Consider the following 27865-nt stretch of genomic DNA (forward strand, 5'->3'; position numbering starts at 1 on the left):
AAAATGTAACAAAATTGCGGTACTATAACTGCATTGTTTGCAGACTTGCTTCTTAAAACTGGGACTGCTAAATTCAGAAGTAATATAAGGAAGATCTGCTTTTATAAGTCCTTCAGCCTTATAGTCTCCCTTCTCCCAATAAACTCATTAAACTCCTGGGGAAAAAAGAAACAACTACTCCGACTGTAGGAAATAGTAAATGGGATGATGTCATGCGCGGCTGAGCATAAGCAGACGTCTTTGTGGATGTATGTGTGCAGATAACTGACCACTCCTGCTGTACTGAGTGCGTTTTCTGTCTGTTTGTGTCTCTTGTTTTTTTTTTTTTTTTTCCTCTTTTTTTTTTCTTCAAGTCATTTTACTTTTATTTCCTAATAGCACAGGATATGGTGAGTGCTTGCTCGACGAGCCCGTTTCTGGGCCGTACAGTCTGTCGAAGCAGCTGCCCGGGCGGATATACAGTGTCAATAGACAGTGCGAATTGATATTCGGGGCGGGAACGCAGGTGTGCCCTTACATGGTGAGTGGAATCGTGTCGTCGGCTTCTTTAAAGTCGCCCCGTATAACATGAAAACCTGTCAGTGGTTCCCTTTAAAATGCGAGGAAAAGCGAATTGAACATTTTGTTAAAATGCATGCTGCTGCTTCTTCTATTTTTATTTTTAAGGTGTTGTGCATTAATGGTTGAGTTTTGAAATGTCAGAATTAACATGTAGCTCACATGCCTGTGTGTAATGAACAGACTCAGTGTCGGAGGTTGTGGTGCACGAGTCCAGAGGGCGCCCAGCGGGGCTGCAGGACCCAGCACATGCCCTGGGCTGACGGCACCGACTGTGAACCTGGAAGGGTAAGCGTCACGCAGAATCTGCAAATGAGAAATGCAAGAATGTGGGTTCCAGTAGGAGAATGTTCTTAGGTAACTAATGGGAGTGGATTAAAGCTAAATTCCAGTTAGCTTAAAAATTGAGAGTGGCCACAGCCACCGGGATTCTCTTTTGAAAGTGGAACACAATCTGTGCTGAAAGACAGGTTAGTGTTAGCAGGTCAAACCGATGGAATTTTCTATCTCTGCATTTTGTGTATTTAAGTCCCACAGCAACACGTCCACCCACAGAGGGAAACAATGTTGACTTTGAGACTGATTTATTGAGCTACATCATTTATTGTAGCATCTCTAGCTTCGAAGGTGGAGCTTTCTCACCAACTGCAGCTCGAAATCCAAAATGGCTGCCAACGTATAAAGCACAGCTTCTGATAGTGAACATGTTGCTAAACTTGTAGACTTGGCTGGTGATTTTAATCGTCACGAATCGACTTGAATTTTGTGTCCAAATTCCTTTTGCCGTAAAACTCTTTCCACCGTTTTCACGTCTAACACGTCCCATCACAGAACCGCGTTGCAAAACTCAAAAGGATGAAACCGACTTTGCTGGAATAAATACATCCTTCATGTTATCTGCGGAAACATTTGCTCTCTCTCTCGCCATCAGATCATTAATATCTTGACATGTAGATTTTTAAAGTAGGGACGTTATTTAAAATTGACATTTTTGAGCTGTATATCATGTTATAATGTTATTCCCTCATCACAAACATACCTGAGGTGTTGCTTTGATTTTTTTTCATGCATGTTTAAGAAATTCTTGAATCTCCTCTGGCAACCATTCGGATTTCCTAAGACTCTTGCTAACGTAGTCGCTTCATTGTGCTATAAAACAGCTCCATCGGCCTGGCAAAATACATAACGCCACTCCTCTAAGTTACTTCTTTTGACTCTGTGCTTCCTCTGCTTTTATTTTGACCACCTTAACTATGCTGATATACAGCTTACTTTGACCCTCCTACACTCACTAACAACTTGCTACATACCGGCAGACCATTGGTCAGGACTGATCTAACTGAAAATCAGCCATGTTCATTCACCAGCTGGACTGTCTCAGCCTGTTAGCCGTTTTTTAAAATGACATCTCATGCCAAACTGCACAAACTAACCTTTGTGCAAGATTGTCTGTTTGTTTTCAGACACACTTATTGACTGCATTCAATGTTTTCGATTAAACTTAGCCTTCCTTTCTGGTTAACTCTGGTTTCACTCTTGTCTTTTTTTGTTCCGTCTCCATACGCTCCTGCCATTGAATTTGTTTCCGTCCTTCCTCTCATTTATCTCGCAGCATTGCAAACACGGCCGGTGCATTCCCAACGAGCACGACGCCTCGCCTGTGGACGGCGCGTGGGGGGTTTGGAGTCCGTTCGGTACGTGCAGCCGGACATGCGGCGGCGGCATAAAGATTGCAATGCGCGAATGCAACCGACCAGTGTGAGTAGCCGCGTGTCTTTGTAGTCGTGCATGTTTTCATCTGCTGAAGTCAGTGTTCCATAGATCAAACCTCCTTAAGGGGATTCTTTCCATAGCAAGAGTTCAGTGAATCATTGATTGCAGACCTTACAGGGATGTTTTTTTCTGCTAAATGCACGCATCAGCCAGTCTCAGTGAGTGTAGCCTTTCATCCCGGATTAATAGAGTATGAGAAACGAATAAAAACGAATGAGAACGAGTGTTGTTGATGTGTAACAAGCTAAAGAGAAGAACTGACACACTTTAAGCTGCCCTACTTTCTTGCGCTCTCAGGCCACAGGGCGGAGGAATGTATTGCGTTGGTCGGCGGATGAAGTTCCGTTCTTGCAACTCTGAGCCCTGCTCCAAGCAAAAGAAGGACTTCAGGGAGGAACAGTGTGCTGTTTTCGATGGAAAGCACTTCAACATCAACGGTCTACCTCCTAACGTCCGCTGGGTTCCCAAATACAGCGGAAGTGAGTCCTTATTTTCATTTTCTGCTGCTTGTTGCCTGATTTTTGCTGGTGAAAAGCATTAATCAGCGTGAGCCTTGCACCGATTAGCCTTTGTTTTGTCTCCTCTGTCAGTTCTGATGAAGGACAGATGTAAGCTGTTCTGCAGGGTGGCGGGCAGCACTGCCTACTATCAGCTCAGGGACAGGGTCATCGATGGCACGCCATGCGGACCCGATACCAACGACATCTGCGTCCAGGGCCTGTGCAGGGTGAGCCTGTTCGTACTGAGTGACCCCTGGCGGGGTCCGTTCGTGCGGTGCAGCCGTGCCTTTTAATGATTTCCACATCACTCCAACATCTCAAATCCTTTGCCTAACCAGACCGTTTCTTCAAATCTGACGTTTAGATTTTTAGTTTGAAAGCTTGATTGCAAACATGCCCTGCACATCAAACGAGTCAGTGGGTTTCCCTGTGTACATTCGGAACCACACACAGAGTTTTGGGTTTGACTGTGGCTCAGGAAGTCCCTCTGCCCCGGACAAGTGCATTTGACATCCAGAGATTGTCGCGACATCAAAAATCTGTTTGGCTTAAGGCGGCGCACTTTGTTCCATGCTGCTGTTCTGAGAAATATTTGCAATATTTCATCTGAGTATTACACACAGAGCACAACACAAAAGAAATCACGCCCTTTGACGATTTTCAACGCAACAGAGTCAAAGTTCAAACTTAAATCTTATTTATCTCACGGACGCCTTCCAGTCAATTCACAAATATGCAGTACTTTGCATTGGCCTGCCATACCAAGTCTTTCATTAGCAGTGTCTTTAAGAGTTGCCACATTACATTTGTTCTTTCATGATCTGTACAGTTTTACTTAAAAATAGCCAAATACTATGCATGACAACGCCAAAGTTGTGCTGCGTCATTCACATTAACAAAACACTTGTCTCGCCTCTTCCCTGACGGAGCAGCAAGCGGGTTGTGATCACGTCCTGAACTCTAAAGCCAGGAGAGATAAGTGCGGCGTCTGCGGAGGTGACAACTCCTCCTGCAAAACTGTAGCAGGACCGTTCAACACTGTACGCTACGGTGAGCTACGACCTTCTTGTCCCATCGCTCTCCATTTTTGGATCTTGCCGCTCTTGTTCTGTGTTTCAGCTACCATTAAATGTGATCATCCTTTAGAAACACCAGACGTAATTTGTTCAAAATGATTTACATTTGAGATCCAAAGCAGGTCCTGTAACAATCTAATCACATCTACAGGCTATAATGAAGTGGTGCGAATACCCAGTGGTGCTACAAACATAGATGTGCGACAACACAGCTACTCAGGGAAGCCGGAGGACGACAACTACCTCGGTGAGAATACGCCGCTGTTTCAGTCATAGTGTAGCTTCGTGCCTTGTAGTCGATCAGATATTCTATCTTGTCTTACATATCTGCCTGCCTGTTAGCATACAATGCTTTGTTTAGTTTTATTGTGAAGTTGTGTACTGTAAACTTAAGCATTGTATGTGTACTCCTCTTTTAATCAGTGAGAATTAGGCCTGTTGGTACCAATCAGGCGTGGTCAGCCAGGTTAAAGGCTTGTTTACCTTGATGCCGAGGTTCGAGTTTTTGATTTAGAGTCAATCAAAAAACTCGGGACACGTTGGATGCGCTCGACGCGTCAAACTCTCCAAACGATTCAACTCGCGCCACAACAGACGCTGGAAACTCGCCGCGACGACCCCCGACGCGCCTCCACGTAGACTTTGAATGTAAACCAGACGGGCCTGACGCTCACAGCACATTTGGTGCGAACGCACCACAAGTGTCAAAGTACCTGCATGTACACAAGGCCTGTGTTGAACATGGGGGGTGAGATGAAGAGAAGCTTACATCAGAGACGTTTGTTTATCACTGGATTATACTGCTGCTGCAGTAAAACAAAAGCCAAACTTATTTTTAGGTTTTCTACACTTCCCCGCCAATAAATGTGTCTTCACTCCACAGCTGTGTGTATTTCACAATGTCAACTTCAGAACATAGTTTAACATTGATCACTCTTTTCTACACCAAGGGCTTGTAAAGTCTTTTTTTTTTATATATGTAAGAACAGGCCGTAGATTCTTAGAAGGATTTGTACTCTCGACAGTCATAATAATGTAATGTGTGAAATGGCGAGGAAAGAAAAGGCAGGAAATTAGCTCCATAATCGCATTAGAATGAATGAGTGCAGACGACCCCGAATGGGACTTCTCCTGGAAAAAAGGATTATTTTACTTCTGCCTCATGCCTCAGTCTACCTTTAAGTGCTAACATAAACCTTTGTGTTTCTAATGCATCCTCTTGCATGCAGCGCCATGTGATCGCTTAAAGCAAGTGGTGCTACCCAAACATAGCTTTTAAGCCCACAGCGCTCTGGAGATGATTCCACTCGAGTTGAACGGACGCGGCTTGGTCCGAAATACAATTGCGAGAGTCAAAACGGTTCGTGTCTCCCTGCAGCAATATCAAACAGCCGCGGAGAGTTCGTGCTCAACGGAGACTTTGTGGTGAGCATGTTCAAAAGGGAAATCAAAGTGGGAGACGCCGTCATCGAGTACAGTGGCTCCGACCACGTCATCGAGAGGATCAACTGCACTGACCGCATCGATGAGGAGATCATTGTCCAGGTAAAAACTGTTGACAACTTTGGACAAAATCTCCTCATATTAATGGTTTTCCCCTAAAACCTTTTATTTTATTTTATTTTATTTTATTTTATTTTATTTTTACATTTTAGCACGTTGTGGCCACAAACTGTAAAGCGTTTTATTGGGATTTTGTGAATCAGACCAGCGTAGAGCAGGTGGGCGACGCCCTAAAGGAGCTCCTGGACTGACGGATTTCAGTTCAAAGTTTATCTTTATTAATTAATCCTGGGTTAATTAAATCCTGCAATTAATCCAGGATTTAATTTGTTCAAAGAATAGCAATCTGGAAAGAATGGCTCTCATTTGTATTCACCCCTCTCTGCTCTGACGCCCAAAAATGCAATCTTAACAAAATCCAGTCCAGAAGGCAACTCTTAGTCATGCACTAAATCAGCTCTTTATGGAAGAAAGCCATGTTTGAAAGATAGCTGACATGGAGGAAGGTGCTTTGGTTTGTTGAAATCCGAACCAATCTTTACGGCCCTCTACGCAAAATGTGACGCATGCTGTGAGTATAGCTGTGCGCGCTGTCCTGTCCACATGGTGAAACACTCATGGTGTGAGTTTTTTTTTTGTTTTTTTTTAAACAACGTGACAACGATAAATTTATCACAATAAATGGTAAACGATATGATAAATGCCCATCCCTGTGTCTAAATGTCCAAAGTTGTTACGCTTGTGGCTGTAACACGACAATGTGGAAAAAAGTTCTAGTGGCGTTCCTGCAGCATTAACGCATTAAACGAGTGAATAATCAGTCGTTTCATTTTCTCTTCTCATCGTGTTGAACTGTACTTCTCTGTGCTCCCTCCAGGTTCTCTCTGTTGGAAACCTTTACAACCCAGATGTCAGTTACTCCTTTAATATCCCCATAGAGGATAAGCCTCAGCAGTTCTTCTGGGACGCTTACGGGCCCTGGCAGGAGTGCAGCCGCCTGTGCCAAGGTGAGGCGGCGGGGGGGTTCGGGGGGTGGAGGCACATGTGGTTGGCAGGCCTCAGTGTTAGAAAAGTCTGAAGATAAATGCGGCGCTCCTAGCAGAGGTAACACGGAAGATAGCAGACCTGGGAGCCTCACAGTCGCAGACATACGAGAAGAGAACCGCCTTGAAAATATCCCTTGCGACCGAGTTCATTTTTACAGCAAGTGGGCTGTGATATATGGCCCTCCTTGACGTGACCGTGGGTTTTTCAGAGTGGTCAGGGTCTGTGGGGGCGGATCGCAGGTCAACTCGAAAAACTTGCTCTCTGCCACGACGCACTTTGTTCTGCGTAAGAATCTCTTTCTCTGCTTCTTGACACGACTCTGTCGGGAAGACCGCGCCGCCAAAGCTGGAGGGGAAACCGAGAGCCTCGCAGTTGACAGCAGGTTGCACAGCCAACATGTAATGTCCTCAGCAGGAACACACTAAGCTCTCATTGCACTGAAATGCAGAACCTGGTGGTTTCCATCTACTGTTTGCAAGCACTTTAGCTTTAAACAGATGGTCCTTGGCATCGACGTATTAAAAATGCTAACTTTAAAAGATGCATACATTGTAAGGAGACATAGTGGAAGTAAATGCTGGCAAGTTATTATTATATTTATGAACAATAAATCCTAGTTTATCCAGAAGCCTTTTGTGGCCTGGAAATTAAATGTGATTTCACCAAAAATATGTAGTTGTATTTTCAAATAGGTCAATTAAACAGAGTGAGCATATTTTGTTGTTGCCCAAAGAGACAAAATATAAAAAATGTCTTTGTTTAGATACAATAAATAGTTTTTCAAATGCTTTTGTGAGCTTTTTGTTGACTCCATTCACATACAGAAGATGTCAATCACAGATATTTCTATACTGAATACCTGCCTGCCTGTTATCAAGTAACACTTTAATTGTATTGTAAAGTCATGTACTGCATACTTAGGCATTGAACATTGTACGTGTGTCAGAATTAGGCCTGTTGGCGCCAATCAACTGGTCTGAGGTCAGTTGAGCAGCTTTTTAAAACTCTAAACATGTTGTGACCTTAAAGGTGCAGTACGTAGCATTTACAAAAATATGTTCACCTACTTCACAGAGGAGGTCCAGCATTGCCACCACGCCTAGACCTCTTCTATGTAAAATGTTCTAGATCTGCCGTCACCTTGGATGGACCACTTGTTCACCACAGAGTTGGGTCAAAGATGGCCACCAAAAAGAGATCCAAGATACATTTTTTGGACTGGACCCAACCCAGAAAGCTCCAGTTGAACTTTACCGCAAAGAGAAAAGCTTCATTAATCAAAGCACTGCATACAAAACGTCTTAAATTAGATTTACTCAGTTCTGCTTTTTTGTGTCTCAACAGGAGAGCGCAAGCGTAAGATTCTCTGCAGCCGAGAGTCGGACAGGGTGGTGGTGTCGGACCAGCGGTGCCACAGTTCAGCTCGGCCCGCTGCCATCACTGAGCCCTGCAACACTGAATGTGAAGTGAGGTCTGTTTGACCGATTTAACCGACTTTTCAGTGCCTGAACAGGGCCCGGTCAGTTCGTCTGCTGCACTTTGTACGACACCTTTGAGGGACCCGTGTTCTCTCTCTGTCTCTCATACCAGATGGCACGTGGCTCGTAAGAGCGAGTGCACAGCCCAGTGCGGCGTTGGATATCGCACTCTGGAACTATACTGCGCCAAAATCAGCCAGTCGGATGGCAAGACCCAGAAAGTCGATGACAGGTACTGCAGCGGGCAACGCAAACCTGACGACAGGGAAGGCTGCCATGGAGATTGTAACCCTGGTGGTGGCTGGGATTACTCACCCTGGTCAGAGGTACGATTCTAGCAGAATGGGAAGGATTTTGTTGGATTTTGCTTGGCTGTTCCCTCCTGTTGATGGATGGCTATTTCAATCGCAGTGCTCAAAGAGCTGCGGCGGGGGCACTAGGCGTCGGGGCGCAGTGTGTCGAAAGTCGTCCGACGACGGCGACGACGACGAGAGCAATTGCAGTCAGAGGGACAAACTGACCGTCCAAACCTGCAATGAGTTCCTCTGTCCACAGTGGAAGACTGGTGACTGGTCTGAGGTCAGTTGAGGAATTATCGCATGTTTTTTAAAAAATAATTCTAAATGTTGTGACATTAAATGTGCGTTAGGTAACTTTCACAAAAATATGGTTTTCTCCATATTTGTTAAAACTGTCACCATGTTGTGTCAGTTTAATATAAAACAGGATAAGACTGAACTCCTATTGCGGCATGCAAAAATGGGCCGCTCCCGATCAAAAACAACCAATCAGAGCCAGGAGGAAAGTCTTAGTGCTGTCAAACATCCTGGTGTACACGCTGCTGAATAGCAGAGAAACTTACCATTACAGAAAAAATGGTTTATCCACTGTCATTGTGGCCATGCTAACTAGCCCTAGCATTCGTGGCAGGCTCTGTTGCAGGGAACCAGCTGTTGCGTAGCACAGAGCAAGGCGTAAGATGTGAGCAGTGCGTACACCGGAGTGATTGACAGCGCTCCTTTCTTTGACTGGTTGTTTCTGACTGAGTCGTGTATTTCTGCATTTAGTACTGGCAGAGCTGGGCAAAGGCAGAGGAGCTCAGTTTTTTCACAGATTATCTTTCTTATATGACGTTGCCATGACATGACGGTAATTTCTACAACTATGTTAAAAACATATTTTTCATAAAAGTTACGTACTGCAGCTCTTAACTCAAATCTATGCAGACCCATTTGCTTTTCTGTAATTTAAATTCATTCGGACCAAAATCTTAGGACTAATTTGGTTTGTCTCAGTTGCTTTAAATTATCCACTTCCTCCACTGTAAGTGAGTGTTGGGAAAGTGGTGACTGCAGAAGCCTGCTTAACCTCTGCTCAGTTTACACATAGTGAAGCTTGCAAAACTGTGGACTTGCATTCCAAGATTTTTTTTTTTTTTACATGTTGCTGCCAAAACACTACCACTGTTCCATATACATATGCATAATCACACTTCCTCTGGCTTCTCGCTCCCATGCAAGGGCAATTTGCTCTGAGAACGTCTTCATTCAGATCATTGTGAACACAGCAGTTGCAACAACCACAATTAATGTATTGCGCTGCTTCTATGTCGCTTTCAACATTTTCCCTCTCAGTGCCTTGTAACATGTGGGAAAGGCTACAGGCACCGACAGACATGGTGCCAGTTTGGTGAGGACCGCCTGGATGACCGCTTCTGTGGCGCAGCCAAACCCGAATCGGTGCAGGCATGCCAGCAGCAAGAGTGCGCCTCTTGGCAAGTTGGACCATGGGGACAGGTGAGTTGTCCCTGCATACTTATTGTGTTTGGCACACTAAGCGTGTTATGTTTCTCTCGAAGATTTGAGCAAACGTAAAGTCGGGGGGGGGGGTCAAGACTAGAGAGAAATTAGCAGCTCACAGTCCCGACCACGACCCAACTGAGAAACGGTGACAAAACTTGAAAATTGATCTCCACAGACTCTCTCCACTCAATTCAACATACATACGGCTGTAATTTGCAGTGATTTCTACTATTTATTAACTGAAGATACAAGCTGCACTTCTCAGAGTTTAGTACTTAATAAAAATCATTTCCTTTCACAATTACCCACTACCTTGTTGTTAGTTTGTAACATAAAATGTCAATAAAATTGATTGAAAGGGATATAAAAACATTTGACATTGGCTGTGGTTAGGTTCCTGACATCTACAGCAGACATTAAAGGAAATATTTTACTTTCCACACATAAATGGAACTTGATCGTCTAATTAGGCTCAAAGCAGCGGTTTGTCGACTCAGACCAGTGATTTGACGCTACAGATTAGCTCTTAAACCTCCAAATCAAACAGTGCTGGGTTTTCCCAGCTGTTGATTTATCAAAGAATGGGAAAACTGCGACGTGTAAGAAGGGCAACGTAAAAATTCCCCGTAGAATGTGCACTGAAACAGGAAATGTGCTTGTTTTGATATATAGACAATGTAAGCGGGCCAGATCCCCCTGAATAGCTGTGTGATAAAAGCCTCTTCCTGAAACGATGCATGCGGCGCGGTGTCTGTGTGCATTCTCAGTTTGTAAACTGTGCACACAAAACTTAACACCCAAAAAATGCGAAATATTCCTGCGCCTCCCATCAGAGGATGTGCGCATGTTAACGTGCATTTGAAGCGGTTTAATGAAGCGCGGCCAAATGGTAGCTAAAGCCGCCGCCACACAAGTTTGACCCTGTTTCACCGAAGGCAATGAGCCAGAAGCGAGCGCGGGATTGTACCCTTTGACTTGGCAACAGTGGAAAAAACAGTCAGAGCAACGTATATGAACTCCTTCTGCTGCTCGTCGGCGGGAAAGCCCTCCGTTTGTTAATGTGCAGAGTTATTTATTTTCAGGGGAGATTTCATTGCCTCCTCAGGTAAACCAACTGTTTTATGCTTGCCTCTCTGTCTCCTTTTCACAGTTGTTAACATTTCCCCTCCACTCCTTTTTTCCCCTCTCTCTCTCTCTCTTTGAACTCAGTGCACTACGTCTTGCGGGCCAGGCTACCAGATGCGAGCGGTGAAGTGTGTGGTGGGCTCCTACGGGGCTGTCATGAACGACGCTGAATGCAATGCCGCCGCGCGACCCACTGATACGCAGGTGAGCGGGAACGGCACCTCCGCGGCGTCCCTTCGTTTCCTCGCTGTCAGATCTACGCTTTATCTGCAGAAGAAGGAGATGGCGGAAGGAAGCACGCATGTCCGTTCACATTGACGCAGACGAAAGCGAGCGGTTCTCGTCCTCGACTCTCAGTGAAAGCATGACAACACGCCAGATAGCTTCTGGCAAGAAACACTGCCTTGCAAATATGCCCACTAATATATTCACATTATGTTATCTTAGGCATGTCAAATCTGAAAAGTGTGGCGTGATGTGTATTCAGCATTTGGAAGGTGACCCTGAACCCCGGTCTCAAATTTTGTTCAGCATCTTACGGAAATAAAATCACCTTCTGTGCAGATGTGGTGATAAAACTTAGTCGTATCGCGATATTTTGTGGTAGTATTGTGATAACGATACAAGTGATGATAAGAACTATTATTACTTTTTTAGGTAACTACATGGCAGTGGCTGCCACAAATAGTGCTCTTGAAAAAAAACCTAACATTTGTAACGAGCTTCTTGAGGACGAAGTATGACTTGTATCACTAAAGTGCACACAGTAACTCCTTTTAGTCATATTTTCAAATTTATTCATATTTATTCACAGACCTTTATTGAAAAAACAGTGGAGGAAAGTAGTAAAAATAATAGTCCTGGCAATATGGACACTTTTTTTTCTACACATCCTTCACTGGAATTTATCATGAAAACGATAAATCAAAATGTTCTGATAAGAAATGTAGAACTTTTTCCATGTTTTACACTGAGGATAGTGTACTCAGGGAGATGATCAATGTTATTTATTGTCTCTTATAAACCAATATTCAACGTTTTGGATGGTGGCCAAAAAGTCCAGAAATGGTCAAATCTGACCATTTTGACTTTCTTCCTTATATTTACTCTGTCCCCTACATGGCTTACAGCAACCTGCAGGAAATGGTCTTCCTGCCTCTACTTAACTTAAAAGGTCAGTCATTCAGATGACTGCAGTTGAGTAAAAACCTGTTAATCACCAAATTGGGTGTGCTGAAGCGAGGAAACGCCTAAAACAAAGGAATAAAAAGATCAGCTTTGTTGGATTTTGTTCAACCTTCCTGCTAATCTGTTTATAAAGCTTCTAGCATCTCACATATAATGAAAATGTTAAACTTTGAGTCTTCTTACCTCAGTAAATGTCTACATTGAAAAGGAGCTGTTGTCAGATCCAGGTAGTTAAGGTACGATGCATCCGAAGACCAAGTTTTGCTTTCAGTTTTCGGGGATTGTTGAGCTCTTTATCGGCCAGAGACCAGGCAGGGCCTTTCAAGCTTAAACTTGGCCGGCATTGATAGTTGGTCCAATTTGTTAGAAACACTAAAAGCGATTCATTTCAATTATCTAAAAAACACATTTTAGATAAAACTTTTTCCCCAGAAAATGACAGACATGAAAGTACTGACGTTAAAATTCTTACTGATCTCAAAAGCAAGTTATTTACAGTATAAATTGTGTTGGAAATGTTCAATTTTGATGGATATCTGGATAATAAATGCCCACTGCCTATGAAGGTTTTCCCTACAAGTCACATAGTGAAAAAGTTTTTTTTTTAGGTTTGATGTTTTAGATACCTTTGATCTCTATTCCAATGTGCCCATTTTGAAGGGGAGAACACTACCTTGCATTTATCATCATAAACATGCGCACGCATACACACACACATTCACACAAAACAAAAACTACAAAGAAACATACAGTATTTTAAGCTGAATGAGAGGTTTGTTTGGTCAGCGTGGGGCGTAAACCCGTTTCAGAGGGCTGATCCTGCAGAGTCAGGATGAGGCCCCCTCTAGTCGCAGCAGTTCTTAATTCCGGTGCCTGAGTCGGCAGAGACCGGTGACCAGTGACCCTGAAGCAGTCGCCTTACCTCGTTGTAATTCTGACTAGCCAGCCATGAAGTGGGCCACCAGGCCACCATTCCCACCACCGCTCTCTCCGCCCGGCGGGGCTCAAAAAAAAAAAGAAAAAGAAAGAAGCATTCATAGAAAGAGGGGACTTTTAATATAAGGAACGAGAGGCGGTGCAAAAGAGTGCGACACCACGTAAGGTTTTGATCTCCTGCGGGGATTTGTCATAGTGAGACTCGTATAAGTGTGGCAGGAAGTGTGTGTGGAGCAACCTTTCGCGCTGCTGTGGGGCCTATTTGTTTCTTTTAGGAAGCAGAGTGTGGAATGTGTAGTCTACTCAGAGTCTGTGAGACCTGATTAAGGTCGTCATTCCTAGAGACAGGGGGTCAGAGGGCACCAGAGGGCAGGGGCGGCGGGGGAGAAGGCGGAAGGTGAGGGACAAGGGGGTGGATTAGGGGTGGAGCTTCGGACCACGCCAGCATGGGCATTGGAGCCCTAAATACCACTCCACTATGACCTGTTATGACAGGGATCTGGGCTTTATGCTGAGTGGCTTACGGCCACAATCCATAGTTTGAACTGACAGGGCAGACCCTGATAATGTTGTTGTGATAAGGTGGAGGTGGGGGGGAAAGGTTGATGGGAACCATACCCACTTTCAAACATGGCGCTGAAGGAACAGAGCCGAACTCGTTAACAGTGGTCCCTTGTCATAAAAGCCTCTCTCTGATATTCCTGGCATTTTGTTTTCAGGGATGAATTTTGTTACAGTACGGTGGTTTTATTAACCGCCCGCATGAATGGGCGTATGTGTCTCGTATTTCGCAGGACTGTGAAGTGGCCCAGTGTTCCGGCAGCCACCCTGTCCCCCCGGTAACCAAAGTCCCGTCTCACCAAGGCCACAGGACCCAGTGGAGGTTTGGTTCCTGGACTCAGGTTGGTTCCCTTCTCGAACTTCCCATCGCGTCAGTCGGTTCGACGTTTTTACGTCGTCTTGACATTCCTCCTCCTCTTCTTGACAGTGTAGCGCCAGCTGCGGCAAAGGCACGCGGATGCGCTATGTGAGTTGCCGCGACAACCAGGGCGGCGTGGCAGAAGAGTCGGCGTGCGCGCACCTGACAAAACCGCCTGCCCGGGAAGTGTGCTCGGTTGTAGCCTGTGGACAGTGGAAAGTGCTGGAATGGACAGCGGTGAGGAAGCCGCCATTATCTGCAAAAACACAAAGTCTTACCAAGGATTTTTGTCTGACTTCAAGTGCAAATATGTCATTACTCATAAAATTGAGACGAAACTAACTTTTCAGCAAGATATACAACCTTGTTTTAAGTCTATAATGCTTGAATGTTGATATAAAAAAGTACTAGTACCACTGGCAGTTTTCTTCACTCATAGCATAGAAAAAATGTCTTGCTGTGAGTGAAAAAATCTGCCAGTCGAACTAGTACTTTTTGTCAACATTACTTCAATAAACCACTGCATATGCAGCACAACGAGTGTGCGACGTGGACTGGAGAAGAGGTGCAAGCAGGGACAGAGAAGGTGTGAGTGTGCGTTTAAGTAGGAGGCCGAAGGAGTGAGACGCAAATTTCTGGAGCTGCTGCGAGAGGCTGCAGCGAGGGGGCTTACGTTCTTGCTTACAGATGTTTCTCATCAGAGGCGTGGCGGTACCGTACAGTCAGACTCCCAGTCCGGTCACTGTGCACCGCGCACACAAATGCACCCCCACGTCCACCCACTCATATCACCGAGCCAAAAATACCCAGTGGCCATCTGAAAGGAAACAGTTCATCTTGAGGCCAAAGCAGATCTGCTGTTCTATAGATAGTCACGCGCTCACATACACACACATTGTGCACAGAGGCACATAACCCTGTAAAAAGCTCCTTTCGTCGCGCCAGAGTACTTCGCACTATATTCTGCAATAGTTGATATGCGACAAACACCAGGTGCATTCAAGGAAAGCTATCCTACAGTATGCTATGTCAGGAGAAATATTGTGACATGAATGTATAAACTTTAGCAGATGGCTTTATGTAAGGACTACAAGGTTTCCCCCAGAAAACTTGCCCGGTGGTTGGGCGCCAGGGCAGTTAATCATCCAGTGGTCCGTCGTGTTTTGGAGTTTAAAAAAAATGTTAAAAGTTGACAGAAAATTTTGAAATATTGCTTGATAATTATGTTATTAAGAGATTGGAAGATTAATACCTGAACATAAAGTCATAAAAATGCAAACATTTTAAAAATAAGCTATGCTTAGCCTGGTGGGGTCATAAGAAAAGCCTGGTGGTCTGCCAGGCTTAAAATACACTGGGGGGAAAACTGGACTATCTTAGAGAGAAGCAGTATTCCTGGTGAAAGATCGGACCTGTCATTTTTGTTTAACCTGAAACACACGTTCTTCAGGTTTTTCTTTCAAAAACAGACACTAATCGAGTTTTTATGCAAATGGTTTGGCTTTTTCATTTTACAAGCTGGGTAAAGAATTCACTCTATTCAACTATAAATTCCAAATAATTGAATTCAGATGTTCCATTCACATCCAGGGTCAAAGGCGTATATATATGTATATATATATATATATATATATATATATATATATATATATATATATATATATTGCAGAATTGCACTGCTCATAATGGCAGCACATTGGAGTCTTTTGTTCATAATTATTTTGGTTGAGGCATTGTTTTTTGTTCTACTTTTTAAAAATGATTATTATTTATTTATTTTGGACAGTTTTTACGATGCGTCTCCTGGGAGCAGCTGATTAGCATTCCCAAGCCAAACTAATCCCTGAACTATGAGTTGAAACGGAGGCCTCCTGGATTCAGAGCAGAAGAAGGAGAGACTTTAAAAACCATCGCTTCCATTAGTCATGATGGGATGATATCTCCAATTCACACGTTTCTCCCTAACCATACGGTCAGACAGAAGCAAATGAGGTTAGCAGTAGCTTCCAACCGATGATTGTGCCATCTAGGACATGTTTCTATAAAATATTGTCTCTGCTGCCTAAATTTTGAGCTTAGCACGTTACGCCATACAGCGACTGTGTCTTCAGTCAGGACACGTTGCAGGACTGCCCACTACTGGAACTCCTTCCTTCCCACAGTGACTCTTTGAAGATACGTGGATGATATATGAGTTATGTCAGCATTTACTTTCCTTTTGGGATACATAAAGTATTAGTGAACTGCATCAGATGTGGTTTTGTGCTCTACATTAAATGATGACAGGAAAGCCATACTGTTTGCAAGCAACACAGGAAGAAATAAACTGTGCCTCAAGATCCTGAGATTTAGAAATGGTTGTAAGAAGGAGCTGCAGCCATTTGGATTTTTTTTTCCCTCCCAATCATTGTGAGACAAACAGAGTTCAAACCAGGGGCGAGGTCTTTCATGTCCTCCAGATCTTTGAACTCAAACCATGAGTAAACGACGTTTGATCTAACATACGTCGACTAACACCGCACGTTTGTGGTTCACTCAGTGCTCTGTGACGTGCGGCCAAGGGAAGACGACAAGAGAGGTGGTGTGCGTCAGCTTCAGCGACCAAGAGGTGAATGCGAACGAGTGCGATCCAGACGATCGTCCAGCCACAGAGCAGGACTGCGCCTTGTCTCAGTGCCCGTCCCGTCCCAGCGAGTCCCTGCCTTTGCCGTCCTCACCGAACACCATTACCAGGAGCAACGTGGCCCGCGGCCACTCCCACCAGTGGCGGACTGGACCGTGGGGAGCGGTGAGGCATTTTACATACTGATTTAAAAATTACTAAGTGACACTGCAAATGTAGCGCCATTAACAATATTTGTTTTAAGACGTGAAAATGCTTAAAAATGTGGAATTCTTTCATTCTTCCAAAAATGTAAGAAAAATCTCATCTTTACCATAGTGCCATTGTGACTGAATAGCTTTTTTTTATTACACCAACGGTGTCAAATTTGTAATGTTTGTGTTTAAAATTTCATATCCTTTAAATGAAAACTATTTTAAAGGTAATCAAAGACTTTCAACGGAAATTATTCTTCACATGAAATCATTTCTATGCCCTTCTGATTCCCAAAACCTTATCTCTGTATAAAAACTCTGGCGACCAAGAAAGTCCCATACATCCATTTTTTTTATTTACAATTTTTAAATGCTATTAATAGACAGTGCTGTCTTCCTGGCCAAAGTGGATCATACAAACTCCTGGCAGCATGGCTACCAACATGTGTGGCACCAGAATATTTTAAATAATTAATGATTAAAGTGGGATTTTTATCCCATTTTGCATATTATTTTGTATAGATGCATTTATTGCAGTATTTTTCATGTATCTTTTTCCTGGGGATATATACAGGATATAAATACTTACTATAAAATCTAAATGGCCACTAAGAAACAATCAACATTCAGGAAACGTTTCCAGTTCTGAAAGTTTGCAGATCTCCTGCCTTTATGTAACGTTTTTAAGAGAAATAATTGGGGGAAGTGAAGCTATTTTGGGTGAGTGTTCCTTCCTCTGTTTTGTCGAAAAATAATTTCGACGTAGCTCCAGAAATGCTGTGACAGCAGACCTGAGTTGGTTTTTACTCTGATTCTTGTGATTTCCATGTATATAATGATGGGTATCCGACTATATTGCACAATTGCCTTTATTAGCGTTAAATGAAAAGTATCATTGGAAAAAAAGAAAATGATATCATTTCTGTTTAAACTTCAAACTTTACTTTTCAAACTCTGAAGCAGTGAGACTCATTATAGAAGCTCCAAGAAGTTGAAACTCTGGATTTGAGGCTGAGAGGTTCTCCTGAACTCAAATTCCAATATGGCCACCTAGCATAATGAGCCCTATTTGTAATCAAAACTAAAAAGGACTAAATGCACACAGTACTACACAATCCTTCTGAGTGAAGGTGTTGCTACAGTTTCTGAATGTTTACAATTCAAAGAAGTGCACCGTTTTCAGCTTGCTAGCGGTTAGCCTGATCTATCGGCAAAATAATCACCAAATTCCAAACGTTTTCCTTATTGGAACTGGAAAATGGTTACGTTTAGTTTTAATCTTTATTTCCCACAGTTTCTCTGCCTTTTGTATAAAACTTAACTGTAGTTGAAATAGAAAAACAGTTAATTTGCTATTTTTGTAGCTCATAAAAGTTTCCACCGGCCAATTATTAGTGACCCGTAGGCAACATGTTGCTGTGTTTTACAGTACAAAACACCACTATAACTTTTATCGCTACTAGTAATTAGCCAAATTCTATCTGTTGTCGAATTTGGGACCAGCAGCATGCTTAATTTGCATTTGATGTTATTCCATATCCAAGTTTTGACTTCAGAGCTAAATGAAACACTGTGTAAAGATCCAACTTACTCATATTTACTGAATAAGTAGCAAAACATCCAGTAAAGCGGATGATGTAAGTCATTTCATTGAACATTATTCCTGGGAATACCTTTGACTGAGTACGGTACCTTTTCTCTGTTGACCACAGTGCTCTAGCACATGTGCTGGAGGTTTCCAACGCCGAGTCGTTGTGTGCCAGGATGAGAACGGTTACCCTGCCAACAGCTGCGAGGACCGCAACCGACCCACTGAGCAACGATCCTGTGAGTCAGGCCCGTGTCCCCAATGGGTCTACGGCAACTGGGGCGAGGTGAGGCGACGCTTCATATTACTAAAGCTTAGATAAACTAGAAACATTGTCGTCCTTGGATTATAAAACCTCCCGTTTGTGTTGTCTTCAGTGCACTAAACCTTGTGGCGGTGGGATAAAAACGAGGCTGGTGGTGTGCCAGCGTCCCAACGGAGAACGCTTCAACGATCTAAGCTGTGAGATCCACGACAAGCCACCAGATCGGGAGCAGTGCAATACTCAGCCGTGTCCTTCTAGTCCTCACTGGAGCACAGACCCATGGAGCTCGGTACGCTCATAAAAAAAAAAAAAATACTCACATCTTTTAAAATATAAATTTTTTTTTTCCTCAAACAATAATCCTAAAGAGGCAGAATGACTGTGGTGCTGCTGCACAGAGATATTAGGTTTTTATTTTTTTTTTTATGAGTCCATTTCTGGATTCCTCTCTGTTGATTGCTTGGCATTTCTTCAAAAACATTTAGAACGTTACTTCTAAGGCACTTAGACGACGAGACATCCTCACAAGCAACGTGCCAAAAAAAACCTGAAACGACACACTTCGGAGACAGCTGCGACCGTACGAACAAGAAAGCATTTCCTACATTACTAAAATCTCTGAGCTTTTAGTTTAAAACATCAGGATCAATTTGTTTCACAGAGATGGTGGGGTAAAATATTGGTTTAAAGATAATTTATTTTTGTTTCTTTTTAACTTATGGAAATACTATTAACTTCAATAATTGAAGGACTCTTTGTATACATATATTCAGCCAATCACTGTTCATATGCAAATACTGATGACCAATTTTGTATATCAGGAAAACACCATAGATGCCTATTCTTTATTATCCAAAGAATGGTTCATAATCCTCCAGCATGGGGCGTTACAATGCACAGCTGTAAGAGTTATTTAGTGAGTGTTATCCGCAGAACCAAACATAGGATATCAAGTGGGTTAAACTCTTTGTGTACTATTTGTTTTATAAACCTTTTTTTTTAAATGGCTGTTGTTTTTAAAAAATCAGTTTGTCTTAAGGCACATGAGGGTTTATAGCAAAGTTACTAATCATAACAAGGCACTTTATTTTACAGTTTATGTCCGTATCTTCTGCTGAGTTGGTTATTATAAATGGATCTGTATGTAATGATTCTCAACACCTGCATCTGCAGCAGAGGACAGTCAGAGCCAACATAGTTTAGAGGAACGTGGAGAAGTTCTCATGGGACAATATGCTTAAATACTCAAGAAACCCAAACATTCAAGAGCAAAATTTCATCATATAAGGCAAGTTAAACACAAAGTGCTCTTATTTTCTATTCGTCGGCCAATAACAAAGAGAAAACTGAATCTAGTTTGATTCTTTAATACACATCATTCAAAACGACTTGATCTGGACGTTGATTTGATATTTTAGATCAGATCAGTCCCATTGGCACTGTTTTCTTAACTGTTGTTTTTGTTGGCTAGCCATTAATATAAACAAGTGATTGATGGCTTATAAAAAATTTAAAAAATACTAGGTTTTTTTTCAGCAAAAATAATAAAGTATAAAAACATCTAATTTAGTATTTGCTATTTCTGCAGATGACGTTTTTAGCAGTAGCTCATTTACATGTTGGCCGTATAGCAATGGAATGCCCCCCCTAAACCTAGCAGCTAGTTTAATTTGAATTCCTTAAAATCTGAGAGATGGGCTACACATACCTTCAGCTCTGCAGAAAGACCGCTTTACTTTTTGTAATCTCTAATTTATACTGTGTGCATTGTAATCTTTGGATTAGGTACATGAAGCTGCTTCCCACAAAAGATTTGTAACTATATATTGTCCCATTTCAACATGCAGTTAGCAGAATAACATTACGGTTGTTAAGTTTGGGAAAAAAAGCCACAACGTACACTGAATTTTGTTGGAAGACTAAGTGTAAATACAGGTAATCTAGTGTTTATTTTAAGTACGAGTAAAGCCTTCAGTAATTTAAGGGAAATGCTCATCGAGAGCGCCACAGCTAACAATTGAACGTGCGTTAACGTTCACCTTTAATAAGCCTTAGATCCGCCGTGTTGACGTATGCCGAGACTGAACAGATGACTAGACTACAGCTGTCATTTTTTTTTGTATCGTCGATACGCCTGAATAGGATGGGTTAGAAAAGAACTAGTGGGTTCCACGCCTTGAAGCACCCACTGCTAGCTAGTTTTAGCTAATGTGGGTTGTTTGATGGAAACAACACACTGACGCTACTGGTGTGTTTTCAAAACTGGGTGTGGCTTAGCTTGATTCTCCCATGAGAATTTCACTTTCATCCTCTATACTGGGATTCTTGAGACTACTGTCTACTTCAGTAACACACTGACTGTTCATAACTGCTTCACACAACTAAACTTGAAGAAATATGTCCCTTTAAGTTCTCGTCAACTCTGAAGTGCCTAAAATATTCCGTATCAGTGCTTTACAACAAACAACAACTGCTGTGCAAGGACTGTAAAATAATGTGTCTCACTGAGTTTCTGGAAATTATTAGAACCTTTGTATTCCAGGCTTTCTTAGTGTGGCCAATTTTTTTACTTTTTGAAAGATATTTCCCCTTGCCTAATGCAAGTGTTTTATATATTTTAGTTGATGTTTGCGTTGTACAGTAAGTACCAGGAAATTCAAATGTATTATCCTGTGTTACACCTCATAATACCTCACTTAAAACGCGACACGACTCAACTAGCCATCAGACAATGATAGAGTATTCTTCCTTGGTGCTTTTTGCCAAATAAGGGATAAGTTATGGAAACCATCACTTTTTTTCTTTGTTTGGTTCTTCTTGTGGTGCAATGATGTTTGATGCTGCCTGTTCTGTATTTTTGTTTCTTTCCAGGTGCAGTCTATGCACTGACAGCTAAATGCAAAGAGTAGTCAGTTTGAATTGTTTCACAGTTTCGATTGAACATTGCCATGTTGCCATTAATTGTCAGTCAAACACGGTATGTGGCTAAACCATTTGGAACGGATTGCTAAATGTTGTGCTTCAAAACATGTGATTCCTGTGACCACAGGGGTGGCTATTGGTGTTTTGTATCCAGAGCTCCTACTGTGAGCCGATCTAATGTGTCTACCTCAGTCTTGAGGTAGACAGAGAATGCTTTCTGTGCACCATCTTTGTCATCCCTCGCACCGGAGCGAACATGGCTCGCTAAGATTAAGGATTCATTGTTGGGGCTATCCAATGCATGTGATGGCCCTACACACAGATCTAAAAGGTTTTCTTCGTATTTCACTTTGATTTTGCTAACTTTCTGTTTTGGAGGGGAATGGTAACTGTCCAGAATTTGTGGTTAGGGACAAACTTTGCTTACAGCTCACCTGGTTGACTCCTGGCCATAAATGTCTGTACTGACATCCCACTTTATTTTAAGGGCCTGTTAACACAGCTGTGAGTAGTTTTTTTTTTACAATCATTTGCTAATGAGAACTATTTGTTTCAATGACTCCCATGTGCGATTGCTAAGAGGCAAAAAGTCAACATCTAGGCAGAATTACTAACAAATCGCAGTGGATTTTTAATGTTCCCCATTAAATTTTTCCATCTGTGCAGTTTGGTTTGTAGTCCGGCACTTGGTGCAAATAGCACTACTAAAACCCAAAATTAACAGGCTCTTAAAATAAGTTTCTTTAATGTCTCTTATTCGCAAATGGCAGTATTAGTCTGTTGCAAATTTATTTTCTGTATATTTATGTAATTACTTGTATTTATTGTTCCTTTATTATCATGCTGTCAGTATTTAATTTTTTATGGTTTTTGTTGGATTTCTGTGCATTTCCAGAAAAGGTCATGATTAAAGTGAAGTAGAGGTACTACTATTCAAGGCGTTTTATTTCATTCTTATTTGAATAAACAATAAATCTCTTATCATGTACAGTGAGCAACGGTAACTGAAAGACAATTGAATTGGAAACGTGGACTAAAAGGATGATACGGGATCATTAGTGAGGTTTTGGTTAAAGGTAATAAGCAGTTAAAACCTGTGGTAAATAACATTCTTGGCGTCGCCATGTAGTGTAAATCCAGATTAGATGGTCCAGAAAGCTGTAGCTAGTGGATAATCTGAGAGGAGCCGAGAACAAAGTAAATCCAATCTCCAAAGTGTCCACAGTTTATGCCATAACAGTTTGACGATATTTAACCTGTTGTCACGTTTGCATTTGGCAAATAATTACACAAAAACAAATTATTATTAAACAGCCCATCACCAATGGTCTTCCTGTGTGAAGCAACACAGAGTTACCAGTCACGGTAATTCAACAGAAAACTGGTAGTGTTGAAATCAACAAACCAACATTAATTTAAACTGCTATGGTGCTTTTTCATTTAGCACCTGTAAAAACTATAAATGAACAATTCTCAGTATGTCTCACTCCAGAAAATCATCCTGCTTTCATCTACTTTTCCTGTAAAAATAACTGACTACTGTGTAACTAAAGTGCCCAATGCAAACGTTTTGATGGCTTAAGAGTCAAATAGTATTTAAATAAACCATTTTTATGTTTAAAGTTCTCTTAGACCCCTCTTGGATTGCTTCACCCTCCAGGTTTAGTTAATCTGGATTTATACTGCTCAGTTGACTAGAGCGAATAATTTAACTGCCTACAACTTTTTAACAGAACCTCACCTCAAAAGTCCTGAATTATTTCTTGTAAGCTACAAGTCTAGAATTAAATTGTTGACGTACCTCAGACGTTCGTTCCTGTTGCCATGAAACAAAACTTCCCCATATCAAAACTAGACTAAAAAATAGGAGAAGCCAAAATTCTGCAAAGCACTGAAAATGAAAATTCACACATGGCTGAACTCAACTTGACGCTCTCATTTCTTTCATTTTTCTTCTTCACATTTACATCTACATCAGGTGTTGAAAACCACTTCCATCCAGATGAATCTCTGTCCTGCTTCGTCACACTTCATAACTCATTTACTGCGCTCAGTCACTCAAAGGGCCGCACCGACGCTTTTTCTATGATGCATTGTGGCGCAAGCGTGGCTTTGAACTCCCTAGGCCTCATTATTCTGGTCTGCTGTGTACTGGTGACTCGGACCTCAGTGTGAGCCTGTGAAAGTGACTGGAATAAGGGCAGTGTCAAAGGTCACCGTTAACTGACTTCGGTCCCCTTCTTAGATCATTGTTCTTTCATCATATGCAGAAGTCTGCTAATTTAACAAGAAATGTAGAATTATTGTTACCGGATCATATTTGATCAAGTTTTCTGAATAGAAATATGAAAGACAAGAAATGTAGCAGGTTGTTACCCGGTTCATTAGAACAGAAGCCTAATGAACCGGTTCCGTTTGCACAATTGCAAAAAAGGAAAAGTGAAAGGCGTGACGTCACGTCTGAACAGAGTCCCAACCTCGGTGGCATGAAGTGGGCTGTGAATAACTTGATGAGCTAAATCCTCTCTAAAACCCTATTCCCTATTTTTTCTGTTAAATTCTGACAAAAAGGATAAATTTCACGCCTTGACATTGATTGCAAAGAAATGTGCTGCTAAGTCTAAAACTGGAACCTCTGGGTTTTATTAATGTGGACCATTTCATATTTTAACTTTAGAAGACAGCAAAAACAAAACAGTCCTCCTTTTACTCTGCACTGCCATTTACTAAAAGTTGTCGCACACACACACACACACACAAAAAGACGTAAGCCACACAGTCAAAAACATTTTTATTAAAGTTGAAGTGCACCTTTAAAACAATCTACTTGTTGCACATGTTGTATGTCTTTATTCAATGAAAAAACAACTGATCATTTCATCAGTCGAATGATTCAAGTCTACCGATAAAGTTGCACTAAATTTGAACAAACATAGCACAATACAATTATTTTTTTTATCTTCAGACAACAAAAAAGTTTCAATGTTTTTTTTAATTTTTATTTTACCCCTCAAAATTGTCCTACCTTTCCTCCTCCTTCTTGAACGAGGTGAGAGGTTGTGGTGAGTTCCCCGTCCAGTACGGTCCAGTCTGGACAGAGCTGCACTCTGAGCTGTGCACCCGTTCAACCCTGAGCCTGTCGCTTTTTATCCATCCGCGATGTGAAACGCCCCCTTTCAGGTTTTCCGAGCACAGTCGATCCCAGCTCCAATCCCTCCTGTAACCCTACTGTGTGTGTGTGTGTGTGTGTGTGTGTGCCTCTGCCTGTCACACCGAGTTAGACCTTCGATAACTCGGTGAACCTGGACGTGAAAAAACTGCTACCGGGTGAACCGGGCACGTGTCGGCACTGGACTTTCCTTTTTACTTGTTTTTTCACCTTAATCAATAAAAAAAGTGTAACCTATTTATTCTGTTGATCCTGAGATCTCCATTAGTTTTGTGTTTATTATTGGGTTAAACACAAAGAATAACTTCTGATTTCCATTGCTCTCCTCCTCCACCTGTTGCAGTGCTCGGCCTCCTGTGGAAGAGGTGTGAAATCCCGCAAGGTGAGCTGCGTGACCGGGTCCGGCCGCTCCATCCAGGATGAAAACTGCCGTCACTCGTCCCCCAAACCCAGCAAGCAGAGGCGATGCCGAGGCGGAAGGTGCCCCAAGTGGAAGACTGGCGGCTGGGGAGAGGTACGAAGCCCGACTCTCTTTGGTTCTCACGCTGCCAGACATGTCAGCCCCTCCTCGTTCCCCTTTGCTCTTTTACACTTTTAATGCCTACCAGCCTCTTTGCAACTCCGTCTGCGAGTGTGTGAAACATGTGCGGCGGAACCTGACAGCGTTTAAACACAACCACTAACTAGGACAGGGTGCCTTCGCAGATCACAGCGTGGTGGGCCGAGGGCAGAGGCAAACGGAGGGGTTGAAGACCAAGGCTGTGACACTTTAGCGCAGATAGTTGAACAGCTGGAGGGAAGTGCAGGCTCTTTGATCTCAAGTCCAGCCAAAGTAAATCTACCCTTCTCTGTATTTTCTCTTCCTCTGCCCCTCACCTTCCTTTCCTCTCTGTCCCTTTTATCCTCTGCCTCACTGTAGCCTGTGCCTCTGCAATGGAAACCACATGTTGTGTTTTTACTTCAGCGTTTCTACAAGAGGCCATTCTCTCACATGACATTCCCAGACAAACTAACAGATTGCACATGGGTGTCTGCATTGTGCTTGTTCCATCTCTCTCTTTTTTTTCTTCTTTTTTTCCCGCCCATTTTCCTCCTTCCCCCCTCTCCCTCTGAATTCACTCCATCGCTCAAGGCGGTGACACAAGTGCTGTGCACACGTCAAGAGAGGATGTGCTTCTCCTCAAAACAGCTGTGGAGCAGCACGCATGCCCGGAGTAAATGGGAGCAATCAAAGCGCTGGAAGGCGAATGCGGTGTCTTGCAAAAAGTATTTGTGCTAACCTTTTCATCTTTTGACATGTCATAAACACAAAGTTCAAGAGATTTCATTGGGATTGCATGTGACAGACCAACACAAAGTATAGCATGTAATTTTGAAAAGGAAGGAAAATTGTACTACTTTTTTTATTTTTTTTGCAAAACATTCAACCCCCTCGCTGTTTAACCCTAAATTTAAAATAAAGTAAAACATTGTAACAAGTGAACCGTTCCAACTTATGTTGAAATTTTGCCCATCTGTGTGTAATTTAATCCAAATCTGTGAGACAAGGGGAGATTAGAGAAGAGCATCATGGAGACTGGGGGAGCATAGCATGCAGGTCAGGGGAGGGAGTTGGGGAGTTGTAAGGAGGTTTTAAGCAATTCAAGCTTACAAAACAAGTTTTGAACATTTCACAGAGCTTCGTCTAGAATCAGTAGGAATTTGTTAAACTAGTTAGAATTGATGTGAAGATAGATGGAGCTACGTACATTAAAATATTGAGTGAAAACCTGTTGGAAGCTTCAAAAGACTTTAAAGTAGCTAGTGTAAAGGTTTGTCCCCCAGTAGAGCGACAACCCTGAACACACAACCAGAACTACAATGGAATAGTTTAGTTCAAAGCATTTTCCAGTACCAGAATCCCAACTAAGAATCTGTGGAAATACCTGAATATTGATGTTTAGAGACACAGCTAATTCCAGCAAAAACTGGTTCTACACACTGAACAAGGGGGAGTGAAAACAAAGGCACATCAAACCTTTCAGGTATTTTGTAAAAAGAAAAGAAAAAAACATATAAAATTGAAATAAAATAAACTGATGTTTGAAATTTTATAGTGGGGTATTATGTAAAATTGACTTTTTGTGCTTTACATCATGCTATACAGGAGTGCTGCTTTTGATTCTTTCATACATGTTTTAGAAAACCTTGAATATCTTATGGCAGCCATTCAGGGGTGCCTAAACGCTTGCTCTCACCAATCCCCGCCTATTTCCACAAGCTCCTCCTAGGCGCTGCAGTCTCTAGCCGAGCTTTCGCCTCATAGAGTACCACTCCTCTCCCAGGCCTCTCTCACTCAGCAGCAGCAATAAGCAAACACCTTATGGAACTGCGTCATACTAACCACTTCTCAGTCCAATGATTGTAAATGGCATAACGAAGGAGCGTTGTTGTGACGGCCTAAAGGCGGAGTGTTGGAAAGAGCAGGAGCTTCTTAGGGCAAGAGGCAAATTTCAAGGCCTAGTCAAATTTCCTTTAAGTTTTGTTTGATATATATATACAGCATTTTTATAACAACTGAAGGCTACATAGTTACCTTATTTTGCTATAGAATGGCATTATGCGCCTGGAAAATACCCAACACCACCCCTTTAATATGACTTGTGAGACACTACATGCACTGTGTTGACCCATGCAGTGATAAGGCTTTCACCTTTTATTTCTGTAATGATTGTTGCCCAACATCTGCATGTTGGTGTATGAAGGCGTACACATGAATGCGACCGGGGCTCTAGTGTAAAGTGCTTTAAGTGGTCAGTGCTTAAGTCTGGTCAGTATGACAAGACAGGTGCTATATAAATTCACTCCGTTTAGTATTAATATATGTGGAAAGCAAAATGTGTATTGCGCTCCAAAAACAAGCTTTATAGCTGGAAAAAAGGACATGTTTAAATACAGATGACACCATTATTTATCTCTGTTAGAATTTATATAAATTATATCTATTATAAGCTCGCAAAACTACACAGAGTAAAAATGCTGTCTTTTCATAGAAATGGCACAATATGAATAAGTTAATGAATAGCAAAAAAATTCAAAGAACCCATACAACACTGAATTACAAGATACACAATTCTATGGTTAAAAAGCAAAACCTATCAAAAGTGTAATAAAGTTGCATTTAAATGCTGATGTAGAGGGTTCATCTTATAGATTACCA

The 27865-nt window shown here is 42.2% G+C and overlaps 1 protein-coding gene across 2 annotated transcripts in view; it reads left to right on the forward strand.

The window, feature by feature from the left end:
- The window catches only part of adamts9 (ADAM metallopeptidase with thrombospondin type 1 motif 9), a 52866-nt gene that overhangs the window by 12210 nt on the left and 12791 nt on the right, over positions 1-27865 (forward strand). The window contains exons 10-30 of one of the 2 annotated variants that reach the window (XR_002754569.1): positions 379-520; positions 742-846; positions 2171-2316; positions 2629-2810; positions 2922-3058; positions 3764-3881; positions 4059-4154; positions 5286-5452; positions 6288-6417; positions 7802-7928; positions 8048-8261; positions 8347-8514; positions 9570-9731; positions 10947-11066; positions 13781-13888; positions 13975-14142; positions 16445-16693; positions 18435-18596; positions 18688-18864; positions 25010-25180; positions 25799-25932. Coding sequence is in view for 1 of the 2 variants with exons in the window: in XM_023353469.1 (XP_023209237.1) it covers positions 379-520; positions 742-846; positions 2171-2316; positions 2629-2810; positions 2922-3058; positions 3764-3881; positions 4059-4154; positions 5286-5452; positions 6288-6417; positions 7802-7928; positions 8048-8261; positions 8347-8514; positions 9570-9731; positions 10947-11066; positions 13781-13888; positions 13975-14142; positions 16445-16693; positions 18435-18596; positions 18688-18864; positions 25010-25180 (3049 nt within the window). In the remaining variant the exon portion in view is untranslated. The remainder of the gene's footprint in view (positions 1-378; positions 521-741; positions 847-2170; positions 2317-2628; positions 2811-2921; positions 3059-3763; positions 3882-4058; positions 4155-5285; positions 5453-6287; positions 6418-7801; positions 7929-8047; positions 8262-8346; positions 8515-9569; positions 9732-10946; positions 11067-13780; positions 13889-13974; positions 14143-16444; positions 16694-18434; positions 18597-18687; positions 18865-25009; positions 25181-25798; positions 25933-27865) is intronic. The other variant, XM_023353469.1, reaches the window with a different exon arrangement.

This window comes from Xiphophorus maculatus, chromosome 20, assembly GCF_002775205.1.
Source record: "Xiphophorus maculatus strain JP 163 A chromosome 20, X_maculatus-5.0-male, whole genome shotgun sequence".
Classification (NCBI taxonomy): Eukaryota; Metazoa; Chordata; class Actinopteri; order Cyprinodontiformes; family Poeciliidae; genus Xiphophorus; species Xiphophorus maculatus.